This window comes from Nelumbo nucifera, chromosome 1, assembly GCF_055504915.1.
Source record: "Nelumbo nucifera cultivar China Antique chromosome 1, China Antique-T2T, whole genome shotgun sequence".
Taxonomy (NCBI): domain Eukaryota; kingdom Viridiplantae; phylum Streptophyta; class Magnoliopsida; order Proteales; family Nelumbonaceae; genus Nelumbo; species Nelumbo nucifera.
The window spans coordinates 141,349,472-141,362,087 of record NC_142649.1 but is presented as its reverse complement, the minus strand read 5'-3'; the positions used below and the strand labels follow the sequence as shown (position 1 = coordinate 141,362,087).

Here is a 12,616-nt window from a genome sequence, read left to right as displayed (position 1 = left end):
CATAATGATCATACACTGCTCGACAAGAGAGGACATCTCCCTCAGCTACAAGGAACAGTGTTGCACTCTCCACTCATATGGATCCCGGGAATTAAAATCTTCTTGCAAACATTTTAGAAACCATAATATATATACTTTTATATCTTATATAAAATATATTTTGCAAAACAAATCTCAACGGTTGAAATCGGCTGCCGGCAGTCTTGGTTTCCATCAGTGAGAGTGCATCCCCGATCATTACCTTTGTCCGACAAAGGGGCTGGTCCTGTCACTATGATCACCCACTCAGATGAATTCTCGGACTGTCCCAACATACCCAGGTTTTGACCCCCGCTAAGGATCTCACTGATTGGTACATCAAAGATAGCCCAATCCGACACCTAGTGTAGTATCATAATCGAGTCTAGGGGTCGGGTGTAATTTTCCAGTTTTGCCCATCAATCTCCAAGGTCCAGGGCAATACTGGAAATCTGGTCCAGTTCAAAGATTCAATTAATCCTACACTGTATGTGCCTAAGGCCTCACCCTGGCAGCTGAGACAGGCCACCCCAACCGACTTGGTGGCACCACAGTGTCAGCCTTGTCAGGATAGGTCTCCCCAGACCGACCCACTGGCTGTGAACATTCTAAACTCACACGAGTCTCATTAAGTGTCCAGTTTAAGGGTATTACATAGAAACATACCAAGGGAACATGAATCAAATATGCACCTTCATTCATTTACAATAAACTCATAAAAGTACATCATTCTGATTGAAGCTAAGGGCATACAAAACTGTCTAACACTTTGGATATTACTTTTACAACCACTAGCAATTTGCATGGTTCAACTATTAATTAGATAGTTAATAGTTTCCATTTTTATGTCATGGTAGGAAAAAATTCTCTTCCAAAAAAGTTGATTAGCACTCGTTATAGAAGGGGAGGCAAGAGATTTAATAATATTCATATTTATCCTCTCCCCCACTTTTCATCTATATCTATCTAACAAAATTTTGAATTTAAAAAATTAAAGAATTATTTACATATTATAATGAAATTATGTAATAACTTTAAAATATAAAAAAAAATTATAATAGATTTAATAATATTCATACTATTAATAATTTTATATTTTTATGAAATTCATAATGAAATTATGTAATAATAATATAAATTATAACTTTACGGATTATTCAATGTAATAACTAGATAATATTTTCAAAATTTAAATAAAAAATTATTTAAATGTTACTCAAATAATAAAAATTAAAAAATTAAAAAATAGAATTTTATTTAAATATTTCAATAACTAGATAATTATATAACAAAATAATTAATATAATGTAATAGCTTTAAAATAAATAAAAATTTAAATATTTTACATATTATTTAAATATTTAAATAAATAAGTATTTTAAATAAAAAATATTTAACAAGCTAATTTTTAATAGTTAAAATAACAAAATTATGTAATATATTTAAAAAAATTCTTAAAAGTAGAAATAATGATATTATTTAAATAATATTTCAAAACTTTAAATAATGATATTATTTAAATAATATTGTAATAACTAAATTTTAAATATTTTAAATATCAAAAAATTAAATAACTAACTCATATTTTAAATATTATTTAAAACAACCAAAATAGATTAAATAACAAAATTTTGTAATAACTTTATTAAATTTATCAAAAATGCAAAAACGTTTACAATAAATTTAATAATATTTGATAATAAGAATATAAAATATAAATAATTTAAAAAATATATATTCTAGATATTATATACATATTATAGAATTTATATATACATATATATATAATAGTTTGATTAATTTGGTTTTTGGTTAACCAAATTCACGAACCTGAAAATCAAAACCAAAATTTTCAGTTTGGTTTTTGGCTTTAACAGAATAATATTCACCCCTAGCAGCCGTATTCTAGTTTGGTCTATTTGATGTTCATTGAGGTCTGGGTTTGGTTCTCTTCGGAAATTTGAATAACTAAAAGGATAAAAAGTGTTTTATGGCATAAGGTATATTTAAGTCTATCTGATAAACTCAAGATCTATATGTTTATTCAATTTATGAAATCTCAGGATATATTCAAATCTTTTATTATCTTGTCAAAGTCCTTTGGATTAGAATGTTTTTTAATTAGTCTTTGAATACAAATTCAATTTTTGCTATGCATAAAAAAATCAAATATTCAGTGCCATTGTCATTTTATAACTCTATATGTTAACAATTTATATACAATTTATATAGTTATAATAGTTATTATTGAAACTCTCCTTCAATTTTCTAGCATTTTCTAAAACTTATCATGTCTTTTCAATATATCACCTTCATTTATAATATAGTCAGTGACCATAACATAACTGGGTCACATATGTCAATTTTATCTTTTTTTTAACGATAAAACTAACCTTGACCAACCAGTCTATCTTGTTAACTACTTCTTGTAGGACAAAAATGCCCTTATGATTTTTACCCCTAATTTCATTGCCTATTTCATGTTCAATCATGAATCATCTCGTAATCCACTACCAAGGATTTCATTGGCCCAATAGTTCAGTTTGAGTGAATTGACAAGCCTATTTTTGGAATTTTGGTTCAAAGAGGGTATGGAGGTATTAAAAAATTGGGATAAGTTTAAGAGAAACTCAGAAAATTTGGCATTGGTTGTTTATTAATTGCCCATTTGGAGGACTGAGCTGAACATTCAGCTAAGCTGGTTCAACTGCTTTGAGATAAATTATTTAAAGAAGCAGAGACGAACAGCCCAAAAAATGACTGACCGGCAGCCCATTTGGGCTCTTGGGATTTTTCCACCTTTCCAAACACATTGACAATTCTCGGTTGCTTCTTCCATCGCCATACAAATTTAATTCTGTCTCGGTAGCAGTCTGCAGTCTAGCAGAGGACTTGTGAAGGGGGGGCCTATCACCTCAAAGCAATCTGTTCCCTGAGCATGAGACATTCATCTTTGGGTCGGTTGGCCGTTGGCCCATTGGATCTAATAAAGCTACATTAAGAGATAGTCCAATCCACCATGCCCCAGGTGGGCTTCTACTTCATCAGAGATTTCCCCTTTTATTTACCCAATAATGATGTTCTGAAATGTTCATTAATCATAATATTTGCTCACGGCTTTTTCCTTGGTTTCATATTCTCTTAATAAAGACATATGTCAGTGACATGCTCAACATTAGTTATTGAATTAGTGGACATATGATATAACAACTATTTAGAAGACCAACTTCATCCTAAAAATAAGATTAGAGTAACTTTCGGTAAATAGACAACCAATTTTAAATTGTCGTCACTTAGCAAATGCATTTACGTTGAACCATCCCCTCCCCTACACCAAGAGAGAAATTTCCTGGACCCCATCCAAATGGACATCAAAGTAATAAAATAGAGAGTAAAACTTAACTATTAACGAAACAATGAGCGTCTATCAAATTCAAACGCTATCAATCCGGTGGGGGCCCATCTCTGAACTCTGATACAAACCAGGCGTGTATAATGGGCATGTGTGGCCCACACCTTATAGCGTGTTCACTCTTTGATTCATTGGTTTACTAATAAATACTTCATCCCATTTCAGTGTTTCACCTCTTTCTTCCTTATGCTCAGCCCTCGTAAGTCGTAACTCGTTCTGTTGTAGGGCTGGTATGGTAAACATTGGTCCGACCCGCTAAGGCGCCAACAAACCCCAATATGCTCCACTTCTTTATTCGCGTACTCTCTATGGATTCATGACTTTATATTTTACAATTTCAGCAAAACACAGCTAGTGTCTTGGGTTTGGGATGCAGTTGTTTATTGCAGTTTGAGTCTCTATAATACGCTTAAATGAAGATTAAAGAAAACCAGGAAGTAGGGTATGGAAAAGGACTGGATCCGGGGATGGCCCATTTTGTGTTTTCCCCCATAACAAGTTAACAACCCCTGCTTGGCGTATCCAAGTATCCAGCTTAAACCCGCAAAGATAATACTAAGAGATGCGGGTTCGAACCGTGGATGATGGATCCAAATAACTATATTATCTTTAATAAATCACAGATAAATTTTCTAACTAGAGTCTAGTCTTAGAGTAAAAAATTAAGATTCAGATTGAAAAGTCGAAGCCAGACAAGCAACTGAATGAATTGCCTATATTCTTTTTCTGAACGTGTATCGATCAGATTCGATCTCTACGGCGTAGTCAAAAATGTCTCTCCAGAGTCTGAAGACAGTCGGATATGCCCCTTCAGCTATGCCTTTTTCGCTTGTCTCCATGACCATAATCTTCCTCTGTAGGCCCAACGATGCACAACCCCTCGATTTCTTTTGCTCAGAAAACACTACTGTATACACTTCAAATAGCACTTTCGCAGCTAACCTCAAACTTGTTCTCATCTCTCTATCATCTAACACTTCGGCCTCAGGTGGGTTTTATAACACCTCCGTAATCTCCAATTCCGACCAAGTCTACGGGCTTGCACTTTGCAGAGGCGATGTCGCCGCTGATGTTTGTCAGAACTGCATCAATACTGCAAGTCAAGAGATCCTGCAAGAGTGCCGAAACAAGCAAGAAGCAATTATATGGTACGAGTTTTGTCTACTACGCTACTCCTACTGGAAATTCTTCTCTACGATGGTGTATGCCGGAAAGTTTCCCAAGTGGAATGAAAGGGAGCAGAATGTAACGAACCCAGATGAGTACCCTATTATCTGGGATAATTTGATGAGAAACCTCATTACCCAGACAGCATATAGTAAGCTTATGTTCGCTACCGGAGAGGCCAGTGTTTCAAATACAGAGAAGACATATGGTCTGATGCAGTGCACAAGGGACCTAAATAGGGGCGAATGCGCAAATTGCCTAAGAAATGAAATGGGAGAATTTCAAACAGGTTCCCTTTCTCGTACTGGGGGAATGGTTCTCGACACGAGTTGTAATTTGAGGTACGAACCATACCTCTTCTATAATGGTTCAAGTGCTTCCCCAACTGCGAACGGTAAGTACTTCACGTCTCTCCTGCTCTAATCCACTCCAAACAAAACATAGAAATGAGTTGAAAAATCTAAATTTAAATGTTTTGTGATGGTTTTAGAACTGGGCCAAAAAGTCTCTCAGTCTTGGTCGATCTTTAATCCAGATATGAGTTTTGCTCAAATCCTACTGCTTTTGCATGGGTATGTAAAACAAGTTGAAAACCACATCTGTCGTTGGTCATCACAATCGATATTGTGCTCTGTTTCTCTGAGTATGCACAACAGGCAGAACTGACTTCTCCTCTTGTGTTCTCTGTTTCAGTTAAGCAAAACAGGGCAATTGACAATACTACTTACCAAGTCGTCCTCAGTTTCGATTGGAAAATTTTTCGTTCTTTCAATACACGCTTTTGTTGACTTCAAATACACACTATTGATGCACATTAAATTAAATATGATTATGGAGGATTGATTGTATATATAGAAATTTTATTTGAAATCGTCGAATGGAATTTGGCTTAGGCCTCTAAAAAACTAAATTTGTAAAAGGTAAAAACTGTTCATCTCTTTAAAGGTATGGTATGAAAGTAGGGATGGCTATTTTTTCCCATCCCCATCGGACCTGACTTCCCTGACCCGGTGGGGTTGGGGATGGGAATTGTTTTGAAGGAATGGGGGCGGAGATTGAAATTAATAGGAATCCTTGATCGGAGTTGGGGGTGGAGATTGAGATCTCTGCCCCACTCCAACCTCAATTATATAAATATATATATATATATATTAAATGTTATTTATATTTAATATATATTATTATATTATATATTATATATATCAAAGTATATTTAAAATATTATTTATAATTTAATATTTTTATTTATTTTAAATAAATTTATTTTTTAAAAATACTGTTATCTAAAAAAATATCGGGGGTCGAGAATGGAAGACAATTTATCCCCAACGAGGATCGGGGACGGGGATGGAGTTAATTTTAGTCCCGCCCTATTGTCATTCCTACATGAAAGACAAAAGGGTCTTTATAGGTTTTGAAAATTGAGGATAAGTTTAAGGGAAAAAGAGAAAGCGAAAGGGAGTCTCAGATAATAACCCTCCAATTTTTTCCATAAATTAACCTTCAATTGAATAGGTGTCCATCACTTGAACGCTTTGAAGAATGGTATCCTATATTAAAGAAGGAAGTTATATTCAGTTTTTATTATATAGAACTAGCAAGTAGCACAGAAATTTGATTAATTGAAAATTTTGGGTTATACATCAATTTCAGCCAGTCAGGGTTGGTGTTGGATTGGCCCTTATTCCAAAGAGGGTTAAAAGGGATTTAAGAGGAAAGAAGGGATTTTAAAATGGATAGGGTAAAAGACTTGAACCTCCTTCAGGTTTGTCATAAACACTTATACTGCCTCTCTAATTTTTAATAGGACTTAAACCTCCCCTATCTAAATATGATGCTGTTATATTTGACATAATGATCGTTGACCTCTCTAATTATTATCCTTCAAATTTTCAAAGAGAACCAGACCAGCTTTCATCATTTTGAAGCAAGAATGATCGTTGTAGCTTGACTCAACCTTTATACAATCACTTCAAAGGCTGCTCACAAGAGTTGATTCACAAAGTTTATATCATGAATACTTTAGGGTAATTTGATGTGAAATCAGCTATGCCTCCTGAAACCATGAAATCACGGTCTTCGGTAAATGGGAGGTTGTTAGAGAATGAAAATTTTAGAATTTTCTTGTGAAACCATTCAAAAGACTAAACTTGGACTACTTGGGTTAGAACAGCTATGGCAAAGCAACAGTGATAAAAGCATCTCTGAAACTAAATCTGTTTTAGTATTTTTCCAAAGGGGCATTCTTTTCTTTTTGGATTTTGAGAAGGGGGAGATTTGGTCAATAGGATTTTGGTTTCCATTGACCAAGAATTTCATGTTCATTTTTCAGATTACCGTGGTAACTAGGAAAAATTTATTTTCCTATGTATCATCTCCTAGGTGGGCTAATAACTTGAATGAGACAAAAAATGTTACTTTTAATAATAGATTTTTATGACTAAAATAATCATTACCTTATTTACCAAGATAATTGCATTTACTTACCGAAAAACGAAAGGGGCCTCAATGGTTTAATTTCTAAAACCCTGAAATCTTAACTTCAAAGTCAATCATTGTAGAAGGAGCAAACTCATCATTATAGAACAATTACAAATTAAAACACAAGGCTCAATTTGGAAGGAGTACAAATACAAATTTGTAGAGTGGAAATCCTTGTATTTTGTATGTATTTGCACAGTATATATTTATACTTGTACTTCTTCCAAAATGAGCCCAAGCTCCTTATTATTTGTTTGTAATGCATGCATTGACTCATTGATGTCAAGTTCTACAAGAACTTGTGTCCGTAAAATTTTAATTGAACATTTATCCAGGAAAGGATTCTCATTTTCTATGAAACTCAAATCTGGATAAAATAAAAATAAAAGTACTAAATCACGACTCCATATAATGGGTGCATTCTCTCTCTCTCTTCCTGCCTTCTTTTCCTCCATCTCCATAATTTTTGTTTTTTTCTTCTGAGAAGGACAATATTGGGTTTTTGAAAAAATTTAATAAAATTTAAATGCACGTGAGCTCACATGCAACCAGCCAACCAATTCTTAACCAATAAGTAACAGAAGGGAGGTATTTGTCGTATGATATCACCCAACAGGGGAGGTGTTAGTATTTAGCATTAGTATTTAGCATAAACCTCAAGGGAGGTTTAAGTATTTTGCCCAAATTAATACCAGTTGATTGGTTACAAAATTTCCAGGTATTATGGTGGAACCCATTTAAAATATATTTTCTTTTACTAGTGGGGAAATTTACCATCTTAAATATAGTGGCTCAAGTAGGGTTAGATTTGGATTGGATATGATCCAATCCAGTTAAGGATCCAATAATTTCAATCGAAATTCAAATTACGGAAGTCCAATCCAACTCAAATTAATGTATTGCCAATATTAATGCATTTTTTTTGGTAGATAACATTTGTCTTTTTGTACTTGTAGATAACATTTTTTTGGTAGATAACTCAACCCAAGTTGCAGTCCTGCCCCCCACCCCACCTCTCGAATTTGTAGATTCTAGCAGTTTGCTAGAATGAAATCAATATCAAAATGATGAAAATAACCATTCTAAAGCACAATACGGTGTTATGAACTAAGGTATTCTCAAGATGAACTTTCTTCCAAGAAAGTTCAGAGGAACATATAAGAGTTAGGATTTTAGAAAAACTAGGTCAAAAGCGCGGAATGGTCTCATAAATCATAATATAACTTAAAGGGTATTTTTAGAAATGTTTAACAATATTGTAAATAAAATTTAGTTTTAGTGGGATCCACCAGCACAAACTTAACATTTGAGTATGATTTGTATTAATTGCGTGTCAGTTTGAAACAGTTGAGTATGTGTTGATAATGGTGGAGTATGGTTTTTGATGGTCAAGTATGAGTTTGTAACAATTTGTACTCCTTGAGTATCGGTTTGTAGTTAAGTACAGATTTGTGACATTTTGTAACAATGAGTATGAATTTGTATCTGTTGAATATGGGTTCATAGCTTCATAACAATTTGTAATAATATTGAATATCAGCTCATGATAGTTGGTACATTGAATACTGGTTTGTGGCAATTGCATACAGTTAACCGGTACAGACTGATGCTAAAACAACACACAGCAATATTAAATAATATGGTTATGTTACGTTTATGGCTTGAATTCTTTGTGGTGACTTTCTTCGTAAATTCATTTTGAATTAATTTGAGAAAAAATTCAAAGACAAATTTTTATAATGGTTTGTAGTGGATGCGTAGGACCAAGTTCGTAGCCCACCACAAATCACCATTGGGAGTGCGGGGGGCACAGCCCCCACGCTGGTATGGATCCAAACAATATTCATTTTATAGGTCCGAACCAAATACGAAGAGTTATGTATTCTCAAGGGTTTTTTCTATTGTTTTAAAGGTCTTATCTTATGAGAGATGAATGAGACATTGGGTTCTATTTGGGGTTTAGGATTTTTTCTGTGAGGGCACAACTCTGTATTTCTTCTCCATTACCAACTTCATAGTGGATTTCTGTTCCTCCTTCCCTCGTGGATGTAAGTTATATGTAAGTTATAAGCCAAACCCCATAAATCTGTCTGTATTCTCTGCGCTTGTTTCTCTTTTTTCTACTTTTACTTTCAATTATTTTCCTGGGTTTTCCGCAACAAGTTAATAAACCATACATGTCCATCGCAAACTGTTTAGTAGGAGTTGCATTAAACCTGTTTAGTAGATATACCATACAAGTCCATCACATGTTGGTTAGAGAGTTTAGATAACAAAAAGATTAACTTGTTTCCCCATCCAATGGGTGATAAACATGTAGGAGGTAACTTTAAGGAATTGTTATCTATTGTAACAAAGTGTGACTATTGGACATACTACCTAGAAGTCTAAATGTAGATACTTGAAGGTGGTTTACAAAGGTGAGTTGGGTTGTTTGGGGATTGCTTGGATGTTTGACAAGCAAAGCTAACTTCATGGAGTAAGTTGTAGCCTGTAGAATTATCAGCTCTCGCCTTTCTATTTTACCAAGTCTTGTAATGTCACCAAAGTTCTAACAATAAAATTGTCACCACTATTTGCTTAATCCTCTTATTCTTATAACTTTAGTCATATTAGGTTGCATATATAGATGGTTTAATAATCTTAGCATATACTGCCTTGAACTGTAATGTTGAATTATATATGATCAGTAGAACTTCTTTCTAACATTTATCTTTCACTAAATTTTGTATTCAAAATAGAATTATAGTGAATGCATATGATTTATGTCAATTGATATGCCTAAATTCGTTGGGAGCAGGGAGTGGAAGGAAGACATGGATGATTGCAATATTTATCAGTGTACCAATATTTGTACTGGTAGTTCTCGGTTGCTTATATGCTTATTACTTAACAGGAGAAGAAGAGAAGAGAAACGCCAATAAGTAGGTAAATATTACGAGAAAACTTCAACATTACTAGCAATTACATAGTCACCTATTCTGCAGATGAGCAAAGGGTCCAAAATATTCCATTTGGAACTCCTGATTTCCCAGAAAAAAATATACAAGATGGAAATCAAATGAACTCTTCAGAACTGCCCCTAATGGATTTTGATGCTATAAAAGTAGCTACAGACAACTTTTCAGATTCGAATAAGCTTGGACAAGGTGGGTTTGGCACTGTGTACAAGGTAATAACACATTTAAAGTGCTGAACACTTATAACAGTACTAATACCCTTGATGATCTCCGCTTCTTTTTATTTTTATTTATTTTCCCTTCAATTAAAAAGAATTTCATTGTTTCAGGGCATGTTACCAAATGGAAAAGAAGTAGCTGTGAAAAGGCTATCGAGAAAATCATGGCAAGGTGTAGAAGAATTCAAGAATGAGATAATACTAATCGCAAAACTTCAACATAGGAATCTTGTAAGGCTTTTGGGTTGTGGCATCCAGGGAGATGAGAAACTACTGGTTTATGACTTCATGCCTAACATTAGCCTTGATTCCTTTATCTTTGGTGTGTTCCCTTTCATCCTTTGCTTTGTTTTTCTCATTAATTAGTTTACCTTTACCACTACTACATAAAACAATAAACTTGAAAGCATTTTCTTAGTTTCAGATCCAATACGACGCTCCCAACTTGACTGGCGAACATACTTTAGTATTATTGGTGGGATTGCACGGGGTCTTCTTTACCTTCATGAAGACTCTCGACTCAAAATCATTCACAGAGATCTCAAGCCTAGCAATGTATTGTTGGACCACGACATGACCGCAAAGATCTCAGACTTTGGGATGGCCAGGATCTTTTGTGAAAATCAAAATGCAGCTAATACTAGAAGAGTTGTTGGGACATAGTAAGTTTGTACATTTTTTTTCATTACTCGATGATTTGTTTTTCCTCAGATGCATGAATTGAAAGAGACTTCAAGCAGACCCATCCCCATTTCTATATTTTGTCCCATTTTCATTTTGTGGTCTGACAACACAACCCCAACCCACAAAGCAGAGCCCACCCCAGTCCATTTAACAGAAAATCAGAAATGAACAATCACATTTGGTGGGTTGGTTTGGACTCTGGAAGGTGGGAGAGTAAGGTCTGAGCCCAAATCCCACACTCATAAAAACCAGCAGTTAAATCGAACAAATATTTGGGGTGGCAACCCAAATTTCTTAATTTTTTAATTCCAAGGAACACCCTGACCATGACCACTGCAATCCATGTAGATAAATGAATGATAGGTACACTGAGAATCGACCAAACTGGGGAGATTGGTCATATTTTCAAGTTATTGCTTTTCTTCTTTTACGACTGAGGTTGATATTTGATACTCTCACAACCATCTCTAATTTCAATTACTCATATCTGGTTTTGAAACTTCCAATAAATGATAAACAGTGGATACATGGCTCCAGAGTATGCAATGGAGGGGTTATTTTCGGTGAAATCGGATGTTTTCAGCTTTGGTGTTATATTGCTTGAGATTATAAGTGGGAAAAGAAACAGTGGCTTCTACCGTACAGAGCATGCGCAAACCCTTCTTGCTTTCGTAAGTCTCTTTACTTGCTTAATTTTTAATTGGAGTACATGAAGATATAGATGGATATCATCATCAACAATCTAATTATTGACAATCGATGGAAAAAAAAATGTGAAATGGCAGGCATGGAGACTATGGATTGAGGGGAAATGCTTGGAATTTGCAGATGCAGTAATGTTAATGGATACAAATACAAGGTGGAAGGCAGAGGTGATGAGATGCATCCACATTGGGCTTTTGTGTGTTCAAGAAGATGCAGCTGATAGGCCCACCATGTCATCTGTAACTCTTATGTTAACAAATGAATCCGTACCTCTTCCTCAACCTATAAAACCAGCATTTGCCTTGTCAACACTCATTCTTCAACCAAATCACTCTTCTTCAGTCATTTGTTCTGTCAATATGGCCACTATTTCGGATATTTCACCACGTTGAAAGTTGAGATATTTCGAACTCCCAAAGCAAACACCCTAAATCGTTATCTATCGACTTTGACATGACCTACAGTAATTAATCTCCATCGTTTTTGTGATATTTTGACATTCTGCAATGAAATTTATAATTCTCCACTATAGTTCCAACTTTCCATTGATGCAATCTATAATAATTTTGTTATCTCCGAAAATTCCTTTGCCATTTGCTGAGCATATTTTGTAGTCCAAGCTTTCGTTGAAAGGAGGTAAAAGGGCCATGGGTAAACCGAAAAGGACATTGGTTGAATTTAAGAAAAAGATTGGGTAAATTATAAAGACCCCCTTGTATTATGGGGTCAGTGGCAAAGACCCCTGTACTTTTTTTTACAACAAAGACCCCTCTAAACTTTAACAGTTAGACAAAGACCTCTTCCATTAGCATTCCATCAATTAACTTTGAAAAAGATTATTGTCCAACTGCTTTAAATATTTTAAATACCCAAATTACCCTTTTCTTTAACTTATGAAATCACTTAACTTTTTATATACTTTGAATTTTTCATCTTTCCTCCCCTTTTCCCGTGTTCCTTCATGCCATGAC

General features: G+C 34.4%; 1 protein-coding gene across 1 annotated transcript; it reads left to right on the top strand.

Moving 5' to 3' along the window:
- Positions 1-3,451: 3,451 nt before the first annotated feature.
- Positions 3,452-12,102, top strand: LOC109114218 (cysteine-rich receptor-like protein kinase 15). Its single transcript, XM_088894509.1, has 7 exons — positions 3,452-4,991; positions 9,879-10,002; positions 10,076-10,250; positions 10,368-10,578; positions 10,681-10,918; positions 11,461-11,611; positions 11,726-12,102. The coding sequence occupies exons 1-7, from the start codon at positions 4,202-4,204 to the stop codon at positions 12,035-12,037; spliced, it is 2,001 nt and encodes a 666-aa protein (XP_088750635.1). The 5' UTR covers positions 3,452-4,201; the 3' UTR covers positions 12,038-12,102.
- Positions 12,103-12,616: the final 514 nt, after the last annotated feature.